The 22,749-nt window shown below is 35.5% G+C and overlaps 1 protein-coding gene across 1 annotated transcript in view; it reads left to right on the top strand.

Annotated features, from left to right (window-relative positions):
- CTTNBP2 (cortactin binding protein 2) overlaps window positions 1-20,932 on the top strand; it is a 78,489-nt gene extending 57,557 nt beyond the window's left edge. Inside the window, 15 exon segments of the mRNA XM_005519241.3 lie at window positions 74-340; window positions 1,689-1,784; window positions 2,213-2,292; window positions 3,409-3,495; window positions 3,577-3,676; window positions 5,430-5,582; window positions 5,859-6,046; window positions 8,474-8,652; window positions 12,035-12,240; window positions 12,467-12,652; window positions 14,414-14,474; window positions 15,360-15,492; window positions 17,578-17,679; window positions 19,353-19,489; window positions 19,491-20,932. Coding sequence (XP_005519298.3) covers window positions 74-340; window positions 1,689-1,784; window positions 2,213-2,292; window positions 3,409-3,495; window positions 3,577-3,676; window positions 5,430-5,582; window positions 5,859-6,046; window positions 8,474-8,652; window positions 12,035-12,240; window positions 12,467-12,652; window positions 14,414-14,474; window positions 15,360-15,492; window positions 17,578-17,679; window positions 19,353-19,489; window positions 19,491-19,593 — 2,078 coding nt within the window. The 3' untranslated portion in view covers window positions 19,594-20,932.
- Window positions 20,933-22,749: the final 1,817 nt, after the last annotated feature.

Below are 22,749 nucleotides of genomic sequence, written 5' to 3'. Positions count from 1 at the left end.
GGTTTGTAATAATGGGACTATCTTAAATTGAGTTTACAATTTTTCTCATAGTTGGTGTTTTGTTTTTCAACAGATGCTCTTAATGTGCCTGTAAGGATTTCAGTCAGTGGCATTGAACCAGTCCATTGTGGTACAGAGGAATTTGATACAATATGTGCTTTAAATATCCGCAAGCAGACGTCATGGGATGATTTTTCAAAAGCAGTGAGTCAGGCAGTGACAAACCATTTCCAAGCAATCGCTTCTGATGGATGGAGGAGCCTAGAAGATCTGTCATTTAATAGTGCTGCAGAATCCAACATTGGCCTCGGTGCAAGCAGTATATTTTCTGTCAAACTAGGTATCAATATTAGTGTTAATGAAAAAAAGCTTTGGGGTGTTCTTGAATTTGTGAGATCTTCTAAGACAAAAATATCTTTGAATTACTGCATCTTTTAAAGCTTAGACTGAGAAAGACCAAAACTAGATATGAAACTTTGAACCGTGCTGGCATGAAAGCATTCCTTACTTTTAGCTGTGTGTATAGCACAATTAATTATGCACTTCAATATAATCTTGGAGATCGTGAGGCCCAATGTTAATTAGTCTTTTAGTACTTTTAGTACTCCAGAGGAGAAATCAGTATCTCAGGTGAAACTAAATTCTCACCCTGAGTTCTGTGTGCAGTTTTGGATGCCACAATATAAGAAAAAGCAATTAGTGGGTATCCAAAGGAGAGACATGAGGATGGTGAAGGGCCATGAGGGGAAGCCATATGAGGAGTGGCTGAGGGCACTTGGTCTGTTCAGCCTGGAGAAGAGGAGACTGAAGGGAGAACTCATTGCAGTTACAACTTCGTCATGAGGGGAAGTGGAGGAGCAGGCACTGATTATTCTCTAATGACCAGTCACAGGACTTGAAGTTCTGTCAGAAAGGTTTAGGTTGGATGTTAGAAAAAGGTTCTTCACCCAGAGGGTGGCTGGGCACTGGAGGGGGCTCCCCAGAGAAGTGGTCACAGCACCAGCCTGACAGAGTTCAAGAAGAATTTGGACAATGCTCTCCAGCACATGGTGTGATTCTTGGGATGCCCTGTGCAGAGCCAGGAGTTTTATGATCCTTATGAGTCCCTTCCAATTCAGAATATTATGTGGTTCTACAAAAACAATTCAAAACCTGCATTGCTTCTTTACAGTACATCCAGAATATATAGTAAATACAGGCTGTAAATCACTGGCATAGGTGAACAGAGCTGCTGTTTTACATAACTTCATTTAGCAAGATACAAAAGAGAAATCTTTAAAATTATGAGAAATTGGCTAGAATGTGGTGGTCTTAGTAACAGCTGTATAGTAACAGGTTTCTGAAAATCTATGTACTTCATCTTAAATCTCCTTCCTTCACCTTCCCATCAGCAAATCTGAACCCTAGTCACATTAGACTGGGCACATTGTTCTATTTTACACTATTCTGTGTGTAAAGATAAAAAGACAGGGTAGCTGTTTAACTTGTGTCTCAACTGGCTGAAAACATTAGTAACTTCATTCGTCTATTAAATAACAGCATGATTTAGTACATCTCATACATGGGACTGGTTTATCAAATTTATAAGTGTATGCACATAATCTTTGTAAGCAAGCAAATATGCTTGAGGGTAGGAAACTTTATATACATACAAGGAATATCTCTCTCTTATTTTTTCTTTTTAACAGGAAACATTTCGTGGTCAACAGGTCAGATTTTTTCCCAGCCACCATGGGACTTTTTGAAGAGCAGTAGAGCTGAGCATATCACAGTGTTTTTGTTTGGTAATTTTCAAGTCATAATTTTTCAGTTTTGAATGTTAAGACACTCCCTATGAAATACATAATTTGAGAGTCGTTTGCTACTGGTTTTGTTCTTCAGTGTTGCTTGATTCTCAGAGACATCATATCCATTTAATTGTTTAACTAGATTTTAAAGTGTCTACAACATCTAGTAAATATGCTGGCACATAAAAGTCTTACTGCCTTTTTCAGCCATATAGCAGTATTTATATTGCTTATGTCATAGACACCCATGAATCTATGCTGCTAGGTAAAAGCCTTTCATTTATTCAGCATTTTAATTTGCATAATTAAATTTTAAAAATTTTAACAGGTCATTGTAGAATACTGCATGAAAATCACATGTATCAGTCATACATGCATGTAAACATGAGAGATTTACAGAAGTTATTTGTATGTCTCATTTTAAGGACCTAAAGAAGGCTGTCTCAACAGTGTGACTTATGCATCCATGATCCATCTTCAGACACTTCAGAATTATCTCCGCCTGGTCAGTAATAAGCTAGCTTCTCTTTGCATGCTAATTGTTTGTCAAAGTACTTCTGTAATAGTGTTGACTAAAATCAGGGTTTTTTGCTGTATGAAAGAACATCAAGATTTTTAACAAAATGAAATGGGATGAAAGCTGTTTTAAAATAAAGTTCCCCCTAAATTTGTCCTTAACTTTAGTCTTGTGAGGGCATTAACTTTCTTTAAATAGCTACTATCTGATTAACTGACCTGCTTAAAAACATATTAAAAGCTCTCTGATATTTTATTGCTTTACAAAGTTATTTTATTCCACTTTCTGAGAAGAAAGTAAATTAGAATAGTATTCATGTAAGCAGTTATTTGAGACTTAAATTTTATTACTATCTTACTTCTATTACATGAGAAATCTCATGTAACACAGTTTATTTAATATCTCAAAGTGTAAGGATAATTGAATAATATGACATAACTTTCATAGATAATTTCTTTAAACATTGCCTCAAATCAGAATTAGTTTAGAAGCTGCTTAATTTCTGCTGTGTCTGTGGATAGTATTTTATGTTGTTTAGAAGAGCATGCCACAGGTTTCTGCTGTATTCAGCCGTATTGCAGAGAGATATGAATCTATTCCCTTCCTGACATTTTAGAGGTAAAATAGAGTTAATACAAAAAAAAAACACCAAAGAAAAAAAAACCCAAAAAACTGTTCTACCATACTGATAACATGATCTCATTTCTACTGCAAATAAAGTCCACAGTTGTAATTTAGCAGTGACTTAAACTGATGATTTTTGCATCATTCTGATGTATATATTTTAGATCAAGATCAAGAAAATATTTGTGATTACAAAATTTATTCTTCCCAGATAAATGTTTTTAAAGTCTGTTGTAAAAAATAACTTGCTACGTACTTTTACAAGGTAGGATATAAATTTCTCAATATATTTTCAAGAAGATGTATGCAAATATTGTCTACTTTGAAACTCGTATAGTAAGGATTTTCTACTCCAGTACTGCAAATCAAAGAATTTTGTCTTTTAGGTGATGATTGTGTCATCTAGGTTAAAAAAAAAAAATCTAAATCTGAACTTCCAAGAATAATTTATTTATTAAATAAATGTTTATCTGCCTGTAGGTTGAACAATACCGTAATGTCATTTTCCATGGTCCAGAAGGAAGTTTGCAAGATTATATAGCATATCAGATAGCATCCTGCATGAAGGTATTTGCACAAACATATCAAGTAAATTAGTCCATAAACCAGAGTTTTCACTATTTCACAATATATAAATTTTCAACACAGCAAAAGCAAGTGGCTGCAGGATCTACATGTGAGATTGTTAAAGTTGAAGTGGATGCTGGTTTCTCCAAGGAGCAACTTGCAGAACTATTCATCAGTAATGGTAAGGTTATTTCAGCAAGACTAATATTGGTGATTTGTAGAAAAAGTTTTAATGGTGCAAAGTAAAGAAATACATAAAACCATTTTGCATAGTGGATGGCATGGAACCATTAAAATGGAACCCATAGTTTTTCAGGTGCTTGGGGACAAATGTATGAGTCTAAACTGAGGGAGAGCTGAGCGTGACAGCCTCCCTATAAAGATCTCTGTCAAAAGTTCATGCCATTTAAGTAGAATTAGGAGTTTTAAAAATTTATTTCTGTTGCATTTTTTTTCCTCCCTTTTTTATGATCCTTTAAAAGTTGATTGCTCTGGTTCAGGTCTACTCAGTCAGAATTGTAGGTCTACTGTGTGTGCTCATGAACAAAAGCAGAGCCATCCTATCAGATTCTACAGTGCCATGCAGTGCTCTGTTCTGTTTGTTCTTGTACTGCCTGGTGTAACTTCAGTCTGTGGCAGTTTTTTTCTCTAAGGAAATCCCAGGCACAGTTCTCAGGATTGCTTGTGGCAACGATGATTATTCCCACGTGTCACTTCCAGTGCCATCACATTGGCGAGAGAGAAGAGATCATTTAGTCAGAAGTCAGCCAGGCTTTGGTGCTCGGCCTGGAGGCAAAAATGTCACTTTTGTAACCCATGTAGTTGGTTTGTTTACTGGCCACTGTCTCTTAGGGAAGCTGCTTCTTTTGGATGCTTTACTTTGTGTCAGCAGCACACTCTTTTTAATAATGGTTTTGCATTTCAGCATGGTGCTGCTAGTTGAGTCACTCATTTTATAGCTGGCTTCTTTCCCCACATTTCTCCTCTAAATTAATCCATCAGACACAGAGGGGGTACCCGTCCTCCCTCCTCTCAAGCTGTTGTAGCCTCTTAGTAAAACAGGGCAGTAATAGTCAGGAAACTGCAACTAAATAGCAATGATCAGATACAGTCAGTTGCTCTAAGTTTTGCCTTATTATGAGTAAGTTTCCTTAATGACCATTGTTAGCTTTGAAAGGTTATGAAACAATGCAGGGCACAATACAGTCAAGGTAAGTGTTTTGTTTTACGTATGCATTGCAGAGGCATTCACCTGGAATTTAGTGTTGCAAGAAAACTTGCAAATCTGTGTCTTTTTTAAGCAATAAGATCAAAAATCAGGAAAATTAAATGAAAATATTTAAAATGTTAAAAAATATATACATGTCGTTTTAATGCCTATTAGTGCTACTGGGTTTGCCTCATACTAGCTCTTATTGAGTGATTCTTAAGGATACTGAAGAAAGATTTGAAGAGAAGATTTCCTACTTCTCATAGAAGTTTGCTACTATCTCATAGAATGATAAAGTTTCTTACAAACATTGAGCTATTGAACCTTTTATCACTACATGGTATAAAGAGTACATGTTAAAAGTTTAAGATACAGTACAGCAAAGGAAAGAAATGTTTGAAGAGGTCTTTGCTATCTTTTCTTTTGTATTTATATTCAGTGTACTAAAATTTTTCCTATCTATGATGATCCTGTTACAGACATTCCAGAAATTTATTTTAATCATAGCTTTCATTTTTTTTCTTAATTTACAGTATGATACTCTTTCTATTGTTTGATTTTATGCTTTCAATTTTAAGCTTGTTATCCAGTGTGTCTGCTCCTGTTAACAAGTTAAAAAGGAAAATAAAAAAAAATTCAAAAATCCTTTGTTGCGGTAAATTCTGTATACATAAATATAAGTAAATTTTCCTAAGTATACATTAATGGGATTTTTCTATTTCAGCTTGTTTGATCCCAGTGAAACAGCCTCCTGTAAACAAGACAACAATTGTGATTTTAGAAAATCTAGAGAGAGCTTCTTTATCTGAATTACTCGGAGATTTTCTAGCACCTCTTGAGAATCGGAGTTCAGAAAATCCCTGCACTATTCAAAGAGGTATTTAAGGCACTTGGGTTGCAGAAATGTTTTTACTACAGTACAGTTTTAGTGTAGTATATAACAAACAGGAAACAGGAGAAAAATGTAATTTGTTCAGTTTTTATATTTTGTTATAAACAGTTGTCCTTAACAAAACTAGCATATTTTTTAGCTAATTTATGGTGTTTTGTGGGTTGTTTTTCCTTTCTAATTATGTCACTCCTCCTTGCTTTACTTGAAATCCATGTCAAGGCTTTGAGTATTTCAGTTAAGTATTTTATGTTTCATTTTTAGCAAATGGAGTTTCTGGTACTTTTTACTTTCATGAGAACTGCTTTTTACTGGGGACCATCGCCAAGTGCCACCTTCATGGCTCTGACCTGCTGGTTCAGCAGCATTTCCGTTGGGTTCAACTTAGGTGGGATGGGGAGCCAATGCGAGGCTTGCTGCAGAGGATTTTAAGGAGAAAAGTAATAAACAAGGTAAGAACTCGAGTCAGCTTCAGCAGTTACGTTCATCACCAGGTCTGTGAATTATGTATGATGGTAATGCCGAAAGCGGAGCAGATAACTTCAGTTGTTTCAGGAGAAAAAACATTTAATTTCTGGGAAGATACAGGTATCTGGAAATGTGCTTGGCCTCATAGAAAGGTGTGTGGCCATGGCTAATTGGCATAAACCATTGGTTGGTTGCAAATAATGATATTGTGGCTACTTGCCTGTCCACTTCATGAAACTTCCTTCAGTAATTTTTTTCAACAAATTCTTCTGAGAATGATAGTAAAAATCAGTTCAACAAACATACCATCTCTTTTTCAAAGAATTTATTCTCAATGTCTAAAATAAGATAGTCATATATGTATTTTGTCTAAGTTTTAAGCAGAAAAGTATTTTCCATGATTTTCAGTTCAAAAGAGGGGCACATTATATATAATCATTAAAGTTATTTTGAGTTAATAAGTCTGTTGAAGCTGGAAAAAAAGTCCAAAAGATAATAAAGATGGGAAGTCTGTTTTAATAAATAAACAAAGATGGGAAAGATGTAGGCAAAAGAAGAATTGTGGACTTTCAAAAGTTATTTGGAATACCATTTGAGTGCGATAGCAGCTATTACCAACAGTCAGGCACTGTTAGACTTTGGCAGAGGGAGTTTAATCAAAACAGCTGCAAAGGAAAATAATCTTGGCAGCAGTTTTGAAAAGGCTTAAAAAGGGAGATTGTTCTAGGAGTAGAAAAAACTGCCAGTAATAAAGAGTCCTGTTGTGGGACAGCAGACCTACTGTCAGTTTTGAGTGTTCAGCTGGATGTGTCTTGGTTATCCTTGCAGATGTCATCTCCTGTACCCTTTGCCACAGTTCTCATCTATAAAGGCTTACTGATTCAAAGAGATCCTGAAGAGGAAATGTGTAGTAATTGGACATTTCAGCCAGGATAATGAGGAAATTTAGAAACATTCCTAAGTATTTTATAATTGCAAGAACCAGAATACAGAATAGAAAAAAAGAATCATGGGAAATCTATGAAACTCTTAATAGACTACTTTTCTTGGATTAATTTTTTTAAGTTATGATTTGTTCATAGTCAAAGGCTGCATCAGACTTACTCTGCCAAACTGGTTTGGCTACAAGAACTTGCAGCATCACATAACAGATGTCATTTTCAGGTTATTTATTTTGGGCTTGAAAAAATCCTTCATCTAATAGGTTAGAATTTGACAATGTAATAGGCTTCTGCCTCTGACTGAAGTTGAATAAAATTTGGGTAGTAATCTCATTAAGTTGAATTTCTCTTGAGCATATATGCAGATGGTGGCTATTTAGAGAAAAAAGCCATGTGTCTTCCTGTATCTTCTCTAATAAAAATATGTTATATTGAAATGCCCTGTGTGTTGGCACGTTTTTTGAAATACATACATGTACCATATGTAAGCTCAAACGCCAGTTGGTATGGGACTTAAAATAGTGGATTGCAGGGTCAAAAATAGAAGAAAGATTAATCTGTTGTAAAACTCTAAAGCAAAGTAGAAGCACATTTATTGTTAGAACCATAGATTATTTCAGATAATTATATATAGAGATATATAATATCTCTATATATAATATAGATAATAGAGAGATCATTGCTCTGTATTATGATGCCTTGTTTGTGCCATAATATTCATGTGTTCTGGTGAAAAACTCTTTTTCTGTTAGTTTGAGCCATTAGGTTATATGGGAACAGATTAATGTTTTTCTACTTTAAATTCACTTACAGACTCTATCAAGAGGCTCTGGCTTCAGTGCTGTCAGTTACTATCCCTGGTGCATCTTTTAATGCTTCCTTTAATTTAAACTGTTACAGAAGATAATCCAAGGATTAGGATGATGAAGACTGTAACTTGAAGTCAGAGGAAACAAGAGGTTTTTCTGGCACTAAATAATTTGTCCCTAACAAGGCATACTAAAAACAAGTCCTAGCGGAAGACATATTTTCTTCCCTGCTACGTGATCTAAAATCACTTGTCATGTCTGGATCAGATATTCCTGTTCAGTGTAATTGGGCATTTTTTCATATGCCTTATTTGTATCATATACATTGCATTGTATATGGTAGGTATCTCTTGTAATCCTAAGCTTAAACACTGTAGAAAAAGCACTGCTAGGAAAATTTCTGCCTCAGTTTCCCACAAGAGAGTAACGGCATGTCAGTTTATGATAAGGATATATCTTTTGAAGTTTAGTTGGGAAAATAAGTTTTAATACGGCAAGATGTCAATATATTCTATAAAAAGGTTTGACCTGTTTTTGACTGTTCCTGATCTTTTAATAGCTATACATGCAATAAAAAAAAACCCCAAGCCTTCCTGGGGCTTCAAGGAAAGTGTTTGCAGCTCTGGTCTTACGCCATGTCAAACATCTTTTCCCCCTGCAGTTCAGAGGCAAAGTACCTCCTCCATGTGATCCCGTGTGCAAGATCATAGACTGGATTCTTGCTGTTTGGCACCAGCTGAACTCTTGCTTATCACGTCTAGGAGCACCCGAAGCACTTATGGGGCCAAAGCATTTTTTCTCTTGTCCAGTGGTTCCGGGGCACAGCCAAGCAACAGTCAAGTAAGATTTCTGTTTCCTGTTTGATGCTGCTCAGTGCCAACTAGATACTTAATGCAAATGTAGTAGTTGTGTTTCTTCCAAAACCCTGCTGACTCAGCAACCTTAAAAAATCATTTTAATTGAGATTGTTGAAAGTTTTAAGCTTCTGTTGGCTATTTAATTACTAGAAGGGCAATTCTGAAGGACACAAATGGGAAACAAGTGTCTCATACTCCACCAAGTCAGTCTTCTTGAAATCTTTCATTTATTTTCTGACGCAGAGGTTAAAAGTTCCAAGAAAAGTCGGAAAACTCTCCTTGTAAAGTTACATATAAAGGAAGTTTGGAGAATTATTTTTCACTCTTTTAAATATATGGTATAATTTTAAAACATACATGCATTTTAGAGATATATTACCTCAGTAAGTAGGACAGGTACATATGTTTAGTTACACATATGGCTAGCTGGCCAGTAACATAAAAAAATACAAAAAAATTATGGAAATTTTCACTTTTCTCACCTACAGTTGCATTAACATCTGATCACATTCCAACTCCAAATGCTAGCAAATGATAAAAGAAATATAGAAATTTGGGTTATATTAATTTCACACTAAGATGCTGTTTGGCTGTATCAGAACGGTAATGAGCCTCTAATTAATTCAAACTTATTCAGAATTCAAAGTACAACATTGATTTCTGGAGATGTGACATAACTTTTCTCACCAGTCAGGTCACCACTTCTGTTCCTTCTCTGACCTGTTTCTCTTGTACTAGTTTCTGCTGACCCTTCTTCCAGCAGCCTTTGCTTAACACGAGGGGCCTTTACTTACGTGCAGAGGCTGTCTGATTTCATGTTCTGTCTGCAGATCTTGATATGTTTTGCTTATTTATTTTCCTTTTTATTCTCTAAAAGTACAGATTAGATACTAATCTTCAGAGTACTTATCAAAGTCTAAATGTGGACATTGACTTGAAATTTTATTGTTGATGGGAAATAAAAAAAAAAATAAAGCATACCATGCATCTGTCTCCCATCTTCCTCTTGAATCATGTCCTCTGAAATGTTTTAATAATTTATTTATTGCATTGGCGTTAATAGAGGACAGAAAAACTATTCTTTAGATATCTTGGTTATACATTTCTGAGTCTGGATTTTTCCTCAGTGTAACTCTGACTGGTTTCACAACACTGTATTTTGAGTACAGCCCAAAATATCCTTTATTGTAGCTATATGCCAGCTGACTTCTCATTTTAATGTAGTTTTTGTAGTAACTGTTAATAAATAATTAAAAAGCACAGATCCAGTGAGCTCTTACTGGACACTTTTAGCAGCATGATAGCTAACAGTGTAGTCATATGAAGTCAAATAAATAGCTTTTAATTAGCTGCTCACTGGTTTTTGTTATTTCAATCTAATTAACCACTTCTTTCCTCTTGCCCCTCCTGTCCACTGCGCTATTCTGCTGCTTTTTGCATTTAGTAAAGCTTCTCTGAGTCAGTCCAATTCAGTAGGACAGCAGACAGCTCTTTAGAAATTGGGTTCACTCTGGGCTCAGTGTTAGCATGAGACAGGAGGAAGAAGCAGCACCAGGGGAGGCAGAGAGAACATGTTACAGGAAATTGTTTCTTGCTGTGTGTTTCATGTAGCCTCACCTGTTTTGGTGAGTAGAGTGAATAAATGAAGAAAATTTTAACTACACTTTTTCTTGGTTTAGGTTTAGGGAGCTGAAGATAATGTTCCAACAGGAACAACTTTCACTTTGCAGCCCTTTTGAGGGGCAGGGGTGTGTTGTACCTTTTCTAAGTATCAGCTATATCAAAGAATGGGGGACTTGATCAAGATGAGCACAAACTTAAAACTGAATTTAAATACCAGGCTGGAATTTTATTTAGAGAGCATGCCCATCTGTTGTTAACTGTTAGATTAGAATGGCCTCAATTAATTTTATTTTTGCAATGTTCATTTCTGACTATTTATACTGGCAGTATTGCAATGTCGAAAGCTAACGTAGACAGAAATTGAAAAGAGAGAGTTTTTTATGACTAAAATACAAGCAATTGATTATTTTGGTAGCTTAGGTAGCAGAAGCAGACTGTAACTGTATGGAATAATATCTGCAACATTATGCTAAGCAAGCTTCAAGGTCCTTCAAGGACCATCTGCAGTACATATTTTACATTGTATTTTAACAACTGTACTAATTATTTTTCTAAGTAATGTAACTAATGTATTATATCAATCTTATAAAAGTACTTTGAGCATTTATATATCATAAAAACTCAATCTTCACAACTGACCAAAAATGTATCTTTCAAATAATTCACGCATTCTAACGTAAAAATAAAACGGAAAAAAACCCCCAAAAAGTCATTATTTTAGGTAATAGGATGACTTCAGTATGTCAGTGTATGCAGCAAAACTGTCCATTTAAGTCAAACAGACATTTTAGCCTTCATGTTTTCTGAACAGCTTTCTGCAAAGCTGAACGCAGTATGATAGCCTATAAGTTCTTACAAACCTTTAATATAAACCCAATCTTACCAAGTCTGACCCAACCTTACTCTCTTCCTCCTGTTAGAGGGTATAAGAATAAACAAAAAGAGTTGGAGTTGATCTAAAAAAGATTGTCTCAGTGTCTGTTGTAGATGTGAGCTGAGCCCTAAGTCTGAAATAAGCCTTTATACCCAGAGAACTCCTAAGTTATAAGAAATAGCATTTATTTTTCCCTAACACAAATTTTTCACTTCTTTGCTAATATGACATAATGCTTCTCTCTTAGAAGAGCAAAAGTCCCAAAAGACCCATGTCCCTTTTAATCAAATTTTTGAATCAAAATCAGACCCAGTCTCTAAACCAGATAATCTGGAATATCCACAGCATCCTGGAAACAGTTCACCACAGATCAAATAAACAAAAGAGGAGTAAGAGCAAGGCATCTCTATGAATAGAAATATCTTTTAAACTAGGCAAGTTTGGAAATGGAAGAATACTGGAAGAGGTACAACCATAAATTAATATCTCCTTTTTTCCATTTTGCTGGCAGCAAATAGGCTAGGAATTAACACCTGCAAGCATGGAAATTTCTCCACGTACTTTAAAAAAAAAATCTCTGTATATACATTAACACACATCTTTCTGCGACATTTTTTAGCCTTAAAATGACAAGGATTATCTGAAGGAGGAAAAGCATCAGGTGATAAGTTTGTCAAGGCAAGGTAAAGAAAATTTTTAGATCAAATAGCTTAATACAAAACAAACAAGTAAACCCTTCTTTAAATAAAATCAGTCACTCTGAAATTGAGTGCTTTTTTAAAATACAAAATCTGATGTGTTACCAAAGTATGAAATGACAAGCTTTCATAATTGTTTTTGAAGTTAAAGGATTTGTTTTGAACCACAGGTGGATGTCCAAGCTATGGAATGCTGTGATTGCTCCCAGAGTACAAGAAGCCATACTCTCCAGAGCCTCTGTGAAAAGACCATCTGTACCAGGACAAGCAATAGCCAAAAAAAATCCCAGCCAAGGGCAACAGGCTGTTGTTAAAGCTGCTCTCAGTATCTTGCTAAATAAAGCTGTTTTGCATGGCTGTCCTCTACCCAGACCAGGTAACAGTGAACTGTCTGAAAGCCAAGTAATTGTACATTGCTGAACTGGAGCTTTTAACTGCTTCCTTTCATTTTTAAAACTTCCACAAAACATAACTGTAGTTCTGAAGGGAGGTGATGGGGTTAAAAGCATTTACACTCAGTAAACCGAGTAGCTGTATAAGGTTCTCTAAGAAGAGCCATTTGCAACAATCAGTTCTTCTTAACACTTTTACTTTTGTTTCAGAACTAGATAATTATGTAGCAGATTTTAAGGGAGGAAATTTTCCTTTATCTGTGGCTTCTAGCTACAAAAGTTGTAGTAAGAAAAGAGGTGAGAATGCTTCTTGGAGAAAAGTGAGCACGAGTCCTCGCAAAAAGTCAGGCCATTTGTCCTCCCAGTCATGGAATAAGCAGGAGACAAATACTGAAGGTAAATAAAGCTTTTTATTTTCAGTTCTGAAAGTTGCAGGGGTTAAACTGTGTAGATGCAAATCAAACATTTCTCATCTAAAAATGAATTAATTTTTTCAATTAAATTACATTTATGTTATTTATGTTCACCAGTAAAACACTGTTTATTTTTTTTCTCCCCAGAATTGCTTCTTTGTGACTGTGAGGTGTCCTAATGAAGTTTGGTTGTTCTAATGCCTGTTCTGTTGTCTGATAATGGGGCAGGTCTTGGCTCAGGTGGTGGGATTATAAGCAGTGGTTCCACCTCTGACTGTAAGGAATGACACTGTATCAGTCTCTTCTCCAATACCAGATGAGAGAAAGCTTCATTACTTTAGTGGTACTCTTTAGATTTTCTCCTAATTTACAGTATACATACTTTTTTGAGTTTCCTTACACTTACTTTATAACTTCACTACAATAATTACTACTGAGTGAACTCAGGTAAAAATAAATTAATACATTCCTCCCCAGGTCATGTGTCAGTCTTACTAGAAAAATTGAGTAGAACAGTCTGGAAGTCCTGCAGTGGAAGAATGAGATTGTTTGGTTTAAATTGAAGGTTTTGATTTGATTTTCACGTTAATAGAAGAAAATAAATATAAAGAATTTGGTGTGGTCACAGATACTGTAAGGTTTTCAATCATTTCAGTATGTTGCTTGATAAAGTGGGCTTTATATGACTAGGTCTGTGCATGTGTATAAATGTGGAAGTTATATTAGTGGCTGACACTTTTGAAAATTATTTTCACCTCAAGATCATAAGTCATATAACAAATAATTTATTACACAGAGATAATGTATGGATATATTCAGAAACAGCATAATTCTCCTAAAGGACACATATTTCTAGAAGGAAAACTTAGTATTGTTGTAACTAAAAACAACATCAAGCAGAAAAACTTCCAGGGAAAAAAAATCAAAGTACTTGCTTTCTGAAAATGAATGTAACTGCTTCAGGGGGAAGATTTGGGAAGAGAGAAAAGAAGACGCACGCACGCATGCACACAAGCGTGCATACACACATTTTAGGAACAGTAAGATTCTAGCCTCAATTTCCTCATATACAAAAGAACAAAATACTTGATGCTTTCTACTTTGCAGCACTAAAATGAGTTACTCATTTCTTCAGCCCTTGTTCAGAAAGAAGTCTTTTTTCTCTGACTGCAACTTTAATGTCCTGAATGCCAGTTTTCGGTTTGAATCGTGAATTCACCTAATCCCACTAAGAGGATTTAAGAAATAATGAACATAACATGAAGTGGGATGGCTGATGTATTTTGTACCTGAGAATGTTCTTGGAATGCAGTTAATATCTGTGAATATAAGTTAAAAGTTGAATGGTCAATTAATTCTAGTAGTCTTCTGTTTTAGACTATCAGAATCAAATGCTATTGCTGTTTCCAGTAAAGATAAATGGTTTGATTTGACCTCCATGGAGCAGATTTAAACATTTTCTTGTTGACAAGAAATTTTTCTTGGGGAGAACCTGTAACAGTGATTCAAATGCCCAACACAGAAACCTCATGTCCTCTCTTTAACAAAAGCTTAGTCAACTCATCCTCTATTTGCCATTTTAGGAGTTCCCTGTGCTCCCCTGAACACTTTGAAGGGATGTATTCTGATCTTTGACAGACTCTGTTGACATAATTAGTTAGTAAATAGGAACACATTTCCCCTGTTTATCATAGATTTTAGAATAAAGAAATCAACACAACAAGTCAATCTCTCTTTTGTGCAGGTATAAAATCTAAGACTGTGTTGCAACCAAACTGTCAGAAAAGAGCTTCTCTTACTGCAAAGTAAGTTTTAGTTTCTGGTATTTGTGACACCTTGCAAAAGATAAAGGTGGTAGCATTCTGTTGTAAAGCAGCACAGTGTAACAAATAGATCAGTAGGGGTTTTTTGGTAATGTTTTGGTCCCATATCTGAAGAAAGGAAGTATTTTTAATTTGCATTTCTGAGAGGAAATAAAATTTATATACTTCAATATAATTTTAGAATCCATTTCTTTATTTCAAGCCTTGCAGCACTACATGTCTTTTTATGTAACAAAATGGTCTATGACTTAAGAATATTATGTAACACTTACTCTGCCTTGAAAAGTATGCTTTTATCAACTGGCATTATATTTTATAAACTCCTCAGGCTATTTCAACTTTCTGAATGACAATTCAAGATGGTACAGTACTATGCACTTTAGTCTCACTGATACAGCGTTTCCCTGAGAAAGTGTATGAATTAGCTAGAGGGAACTGCATTTGAGACTTTACTTCAGTCTGAAACCTTGGTTCTACCTTATTCACAGGCACAGAGAAAATAGAATATTTATAGTGCCAGTATGCCAGAGGTTTTTTTAAGTGTTTGGAATTATTTCCAAAAAGCAGAGTAGAATGAAATTTATTGCTGCATCTTAAAAAAAGAGGAGTCTTTGAAAATATTTGACAGAGGAATCCTTTGTTAGCTTTTCAGAATAGAGAGAATAATTTATATAGAAAAATCTATTATGAGATAATTATTGACAACTACTGCTGTAATTCATCAGATGTTATTTTGTTTTTGTTTGTAGTAGTAAAGGTCATTTGGAAAAAAATACTATTTTTGAGGAGTCTATAATATTTATTTTTAAATTCTGTATAATAGTTTCATTTAAATGTTCTCTCTGTTTGTTTGGGTTTTTTAACCAGATCTTCAGAGAAGGATCATTTGAGAACATTAAATCTGGAGCAAAGGCTGTCTGTTGGTTCTGATGATGAAGTAGATCTTGTGCAGGAACTTCAAAGTATGTGTTCCAGCAAATCTGAGCCTGATATAAGCAAGGTAAACACGAGGCTTTTAAATAATTTACTACATTACCGTATTCAGTTGTTTGTTATGTGTTTAAAATAAATTTTTCATTTACAAGCCCTGCTTGAACTAAAGAAAATTATTAATTTTTTATTTTTTTTAAGTCAACAAGTATATGATACATTGGAGGGTAAGTATTCTGGTTCAACATACATTATTTTAAATTACACCTTCACCAATTTTTTGTGTTGAGATTTTTCCGGTGGAGGATAAAATTTTTATAGAATCATAGAATAGCCTGAGTTGGACAGGACACACAAGGATTGTTGAATCCAATGCCTGGCTCTGCACAGGATAACACCAGGAGTCACAGCACATGCCCAAGAGCATTGTCCAAATGCTTCTTGAACTCTGTCAGGCTTGGTGTTGTGACCACTTACCTGAGAACAGCTATCCCTGCATTACTGTTCTCATTATGTTTCATGCTCTCATTGCTCCCAGTGGGAAACTGTTCTGTAGTCTTAAAGACACAAAGTTTTCCCTAATATGCACTGAATATTTGGTTTGTTTAATACAATCTCATCAGCCTTTGCAGAACTGGCTCAAAGCTCCTCTGCTCTGTAGGCAAAATGCAGTTTGCTGCCCCAAGCAAGAGAGGATGGATTGGCCTAGTTCTTTAACAGTGGCAAAAGAGGGTGAAGGATGTTTTCAGGACTCATAGTTTTGCATTAAATTCTATGCTGGAATGGGCTTTGGGTGGTTGTGGGGTGCTTGTTGAGGCAGAGTGTGGAGCTGTGGGTCTCTCTCATTTTTCCTTTTATACCAATACCATGCAGCTTTCCCTGTGGCTGAAGCTATTTATTCTTTTTCATCTTTCCTCCTAGCACAGCTGAAGTGGATGGCTGTGACAGCAGGCTGTGTTCACATTGGAGCAGCTGTTCCATATCTTTTGAAATGTGGATAGAGTCAGTCTTAAGCTATTGTCCAGTTAGGCAGTGCATGACATCCTTTAGGATTTCCCTGAACAGTGGTTCCATTAGTTTTGCTTTATTAAGTATTCTGTTTATTCTTAGAAGACAAGTAAGTTTTTATTAAAAAAAAAAGAATTACTGTGTTTGGGAAGATTTTTCAACCTATTTATTGAAACCCTTTCTTATAGTGTTTTGTTTTGGGTTGTTTTTCTTAAAGTATTTACAGTACATGGATGACTCACATGCACCAAGCTGGCAAGCTAATCACTAGTCAGTTAGCAGGGATTTACTGTAGCTATCCTTAAAAGAATGAGATGTGCTTAAAGAAATGGTAACCAACTCAAAATTGTGTTTAAAAACATGCAAAGGGTAATTGCTTGTTGATGACAATTCAAGGAAATGCGGGTTAGATAAGGAAGGAGATAGATGTCAAGTCTTTTGTTCAGTTTCCTTGCCATGGGTGGAACCATCCTTGGCTGGAATTTCTGTTGTTAATTCCCCAGCTGCCTAGTAGAGCCTTGCAGAAGTAGGGGTGCTGTTGCATGCTTTCTTTGTGTGATGTAATTTCAGGCTGCCAACAGAATAAATACTTCTGCTCTTTAATTTGCCCTTTCACTCAAATATGTTACTGCTGCCTTCACTGGATTGGGATTGAATATTTTTGAATTGAGTTGCAGAATTTAATTGGATCAGCTTACCCCAGGATGAAATACCTAGTTTTCAGTGAGGACAGCATCTTGAGCAGGCTCTGTCTGTTTTTTTCTGATCAGGAAAAATAGGAAAAAGGGAAGGAAAAATAATAGGGAAGAAATATGGTAGGAGAAAGAGAAAACAATCGTTCCTTTCTCTGATGTTCCTGGGGGCTGGATAAATATTGATGGGAAACTACCCTTAAGCTCCACTGGCAAGTATTACTCTGGAAATGCACGTTTAATCTTCCTTTGATTATAGTTGATATGAAATCTCCATCTCACATCTTCTAAAAATGCACTCAAGAGTAAAGAAGAGATATTTTAATTGTTCTTTGGATATTTATGCATTGCACTGTACAGAAACCATGAAAATAAAATGAAGCCTCCAAAAACTGGCAAATTGAAACAATCTCTGTGAACAACTAAAAAATCACAATTTCCTTATCTTTCTTTAGATTGCAGATTCTAAGGATGAGTTACTGATGTTCAATAACTCCCAGAACATTCCTGTATTTTCAGCAAGTGGCACTAACCCAAATAAAACAATAGCACAAAAGGTAGGTGAAATAAGTTTTACACTAGGATAAGAAAGGTGTCTTGAGTTTGTCCAAATCTGAATTTCTGATTGTATTCTAAGGATTAGTGCCCTATTACAAGAAAAAACTGTCATAATTCTTGGGAAACTTGCTAGACTACCATGCCAAATTTCTTTCTTAATAGAAGCTAAAGATTTATTAAAACAAAGGATGTATTTGATTTCAGTTTCGGCTTTTTAAATAAAGCCATCTCCCCAGGCAAAGTATTTTTGACATTACATTGACATTACAAGTTATTTCCATCAGATCTGAAGAGAAATAAAAACTGAGTTTGTTGCTTCCTCTCAATTAATGTCATTCAGTAAGTTCACAAAAGTACCACTTTTAAAATTCTTGATGTAAAATTGCTGCTTGCTCTGATGTCAAAGCTCTCAAGCAAAATATTGAAAAGATGTGATATTACCAAAATCTGTGAAGAGTAGCATTTTTTAGGGGTATTCAGTTCCTGGTTTTGACCTAACTATTTGTTGAAATATACAGCCATCTTGCTGTGTTATATATGTAAATAAACTTCAGTAACTTCAGAGTAGTTTCAGAGTGGGAAGATAAGCTGAATATTATTGGAAGATATAGTAAGTCTACTTCTGTAATCATCTTCTGTTCAGAAATTTATATTGTTGTTTGTGGGTGCTACCATCCCTACTAAATACAAAGATGAGATTACATCCTGCTTAGTTTTCATTCTTTGGAAAATTATGTTTTCTCTGTTGTTACATTTTGTTCCCTTTTCTTTTTTGCTCTTTGTGTTTTTGAACATCAAGAGAGCTTCTGAGCTCAATTACTCTTAGCCAGGGCATAATCTGTGGTCTTTGTTCCTTTACTAGGCCTTCTGTGTTCCTTTGATATGGGTCTTTTGGAGGGCAATCCTGATGTTTGGCTGACTGCAATAAATTGTTTTCTAGAGACACAGTTTTCTGCAGATGCAATGAAATAGCCCTGAAACTGGATTAACTTTCACACCTTAGCATTAAAAGAGCTGATGTTCACAGACCACCAAATATTCTGGATAGGAAGGGACCCACAAGGATCTTCAACTTTTAAGTGAATGACCCATATGAGGGCTGAACCCACAACCTTGGTGTTACCAGCACCACGCTCTGACCAGCTGAGCCAGTCTCAGGGTCAGATGAATTACTAGCCTTGCAATCATATTTCTTCATATCCAAATATTCAGAAAGTTAGAATACTTTCTATAATTTTACTTAAAATCCATAGAACAGTCTCCACTAAAGGAAATAATTTTAAACTTGCAGATCCACAAGTAGGTGTACTCCTTTTGAATATTTCTCTAAACATACTTCTAGGCATCCCAAATCAGAGATTCCCATAGTAGTGATGCCTGGATAATTGGCTAAGTCAGCTGACCTACCAGTTCCTACTCTATATTTTTCCTAGTGATTTTTTTTCTTCAAAAATTTCTGCTAACAACAGAAGGCATTACTATATTGATTTGCAAGTAGACAAGCTTAGCTGCTTGGTAGGTTTGTGAAAAACTTGGTCAAGAGATTTCATACAGAATTGAAAAAAAAATATTTTTCTGGAGAAATGTTGGCTGAAATGAAGGAAGCACAACCCAACAATGTCAAACAGTGATACTTATTTATACACAAAATGCTTTTTCTCTTTATTTCTAGGATGGAATGTGTCCTGTCAGCAGCAGTCGCACTGTGGAAAGCAGCAACAGTAAATCAGAGTTGGGTGTTTCAAGAGTTAAATCTTTTCTTCCTGTTCCTAGAAGCAAAGTCACCCAGCCTTCTCAGAATACTAAAAAAAAGCAGCAGCAGTAATACAAGGCAAATAGAGGCAGATAATAACACAAAAAGAGAGATTTGGAATTTGCACAAAAAAGAACAAATAGAAAAATCCAATAAATAAACCTGCCTATCTTACAATTTTTTTGTGTTCATATAATCTCTATTGCAAAGATCCAAGTACTTAAAAATGTAAATATTTTTTAAAAACAAACTGTTACCCTGTAATGTAAAGTTTGTACAGGACCACAGTTTTATTTCTATGTACATCAGCTAGAAATTATATTGATTTAAAGTTTAGAAATGGGCATTTTGCGTCCTCCATAGATGGTTGGGTTTTTTCTTCTTTTATTATGAAAATTACTTACTTAAATGATAATATTCAGGGGTACCTACCACAGGATTCTGTTTGTGTATATAATGTACATAAATATATTCTATTAAGTTCACATGTTAACCTGCATTCAGATGAGTTGCACAATATATACGACAATGGCTTAAAGCTATTGTTCATGCATTTTAAAGATGTTTTATCTTCACTTAATGAAAAATTAATGAATGTGGCAATAACTGAGATGTTTGGAATTGCAGATCAATTACTTTCAGCTACAAGCCATATTAAATACTTTGATTTCATCATCATCATCTGCCTGCTGAATTGTGATTTTGTTTTTTTCAAGCTTCTCTTCATCTAAAATGTAATGAATTTCCTTTATATCTTTCATCTCTTAAAAAAAAGAAAGAGATTGAGAAATTAAAATGCAACAAAAGTTATTTTTCTCAGACTCTTAACTCTTTGATAGAATTGAGGAAAATGTGGTCATTTATTAACTTAGTTTTTCTTGTATACTGTAAAAACTTTTATATGCTTCATTAGTGTTTTAAAAGCATCCAAGAAATAACGGTGTTTTACAGAAGCAGATTTTACTGAAAGGAAATTTGAGCAAAAGCTTAACTACAGTATTATCCAAGATAATGTAGTAGCAATGAGTTACTATGTAATTATCAATTTCTGTTGTGGATTTAAGATGTAATTGCTGTAAAATGATACTTGATTTGCAGTTAAAATTAACTCTTTGTCATTTTTCTCTCCACCACTGAGGTAGATCATGTTCCCATGAGGAACAGTTTCTATGCAGGGCATATTTCCCCAGCCTCTTTCTACAGTAGTTGCAGTTACATCCTTTTGAATTGTAGCAATGTGGAGATGTGCGCTGTCGAGATAGCTCACCTATTAGGCAGGGGAAAGTGCAGATTTTTCTTGAGATCAGATTAAGATGCCTTCTGCTGGGTTACTGGGAGATGGTTTGGAGAACTTGGACAGTGATATGTCTCCAATATCTAAAAGATCATTTTTCTTAAAATAAGCCCGGAGGAGGAAAGGATTAACTGTTTCCTCATGCTTTGCCTTTGTATGTAAAACAGTCATCCCAGACTCATGTCAATAAAATCTTTGTACACCATATTGTCTTTCTTTCTCTTAGTTTGTGTGTGTTTGCTCTATAGATATTGAATATTAGAAGCTTTTTTCTGAAATTATTTCCTGCACAATATATTTAGAAAGTACCCTGATTTTAGGCAATTGCTGTTTCACTAAGACTTCAATTTACTGTGTGACAATAATGTGTAATGAAATACAGATAATTTCTCTAGAGATTTATTTTTACCTTTATTTTTCTTACTCCTTTTTGTGCTGAAAAATGGATGCTGCTTTTGCTGGTGGTTCTTAGCAGAATGAGTCAGCTGGGAAGCACTGCAGGTCAGAGCAGTGAGTCTCAGCAAGTAGGATCCCTGATGTGTTGAAGCAGTGAGCAGCAGTGCAGTAGCTTGTGTGAGAAGCTCAGGTATGGATTTCATGGCCAAAGAGGAATAAAAGTAGAAGACACTGTTTGTAAGGATAACATAAATTTCAACATCAGAATTTGTAATAACTTTTTTTTTTTTTTTTAAGGAGAGGAAAGGTAAGGAGAGGAAAAATCCTGACATGTTTCTAAGCTAGGTTTGTTCTGCATTTAAAATATGCCTTGGAAATGTCAGACCTCATTTAGATCAAGAGTTAACAGTGTGCTTCTGTGTGGGAAGATACTGGGCAGTGTCCTAAATTACATTTTGAGGCATATTCTAAAACTGCATATTGTCTGTGAGAGTGAAAGCTTACCAGTACTGTACTGGGCATGAAAATCTACAGAGGACAGAGTAACTTTGATCATGGTGTGAAAGTTGGGTCTCTCGCTAAATTTAGCATTGCCTTTCAATGCCCTCATTATCCTTCCTTTTCATGCTGCTGTCCTAAACTCTCCATCTGCATCTTTTACTTGTTTGACTTCCATCTGCTGTCATTTTGTTTGTCTGTCTGTCAGTCCAACACAGTCTGTGATCTCCATGCAGCTTTAATCTCACAGTATCTTGCAGATCTCCTTATTGGTTCTTCTCTTCTGCAGTAAGTGCTAATGTCTCTTGTTAGGCCACAGCAGTTCCTGCCCTCAAAGAATGACCACCACAGAACCATAACACAGTTTGTTTGGACATGCTGACTTCTCTGCTGGCTTATCACTTGGTTTGTGATAGGTTATGCTGAAACAAGGCCAGGCTTTGTTCATGAGCTTAGGTTTTCACTGTGTCTTCAAGTACAGCACTCCTCATGAGGGACTTGTCATACCAGCTACTCTCACTTTGGGTTTGTACTAGGCAAAATCCTTTCTCTTCTTTGCTTTCTGTGTCAAAAGCAGAGAGAAATGGAGTGTGCTGTGGTGGGCCATACCCATCCATGCTGCATCTGCTCCCAGCTATTACCCCATAACTTTAAATGAGGTAAGTGAAGAGAGACACGCCATCTCCCTGTAGGAGCATCTCAGAAAGTACAGGGAAGCTTCTATGGTTGAATCCATCTGACATACCATTGGGGCAGTGAAAGACTTTTAATTTAGCCCTACATTCTTTATACACATTTCCATGTGTTCAACCAGAGAAACATGAAAGATACTTCTGTCGTAGTTTAGGGCAAATTTGGGAGAGATCCTCTAAATGGTGTTTCCCTAGGAAAGCAAAATCCAAATGATCCCTCCCCCCAACTGGTTTGGGAAAAAAGATTTCTTTGGAGAGAAGTGGAAAAAACAGTTTATTTAACAGAAATTGAATAATATTAAACAATAAAACCTCTCAGTGTTTGACAAATCTAGGAAGAAAAGTCTTTTTCATGTGGTGTAGCTCGGCCCACTCAGGTTCTTACAGTCCCTCTGGCGCTGGAAAGTGCCGAGGCCCAGGCCCAGGTGGGCCCCAG

Source organism: Pseudopodoces humilis, chromosome 5 (genome assembly GCF_049639895.1).
Source record: "Pseudopodoces humilis isolate 2021_Gansu_Grassland_sample_001 chromosome 5, ASM4963989v1, whole genome shotgun sequence".
Classification (NCBI taxonomy): Eukaryota; Metazoa; Chordata; class Aves; order Passeriformes; family Paridae; genus Pseudopodoces; species Pseudopodoces humilis.
This window is presented reverse-complemented; position numbering and strand designations above follow the sequence as displayed.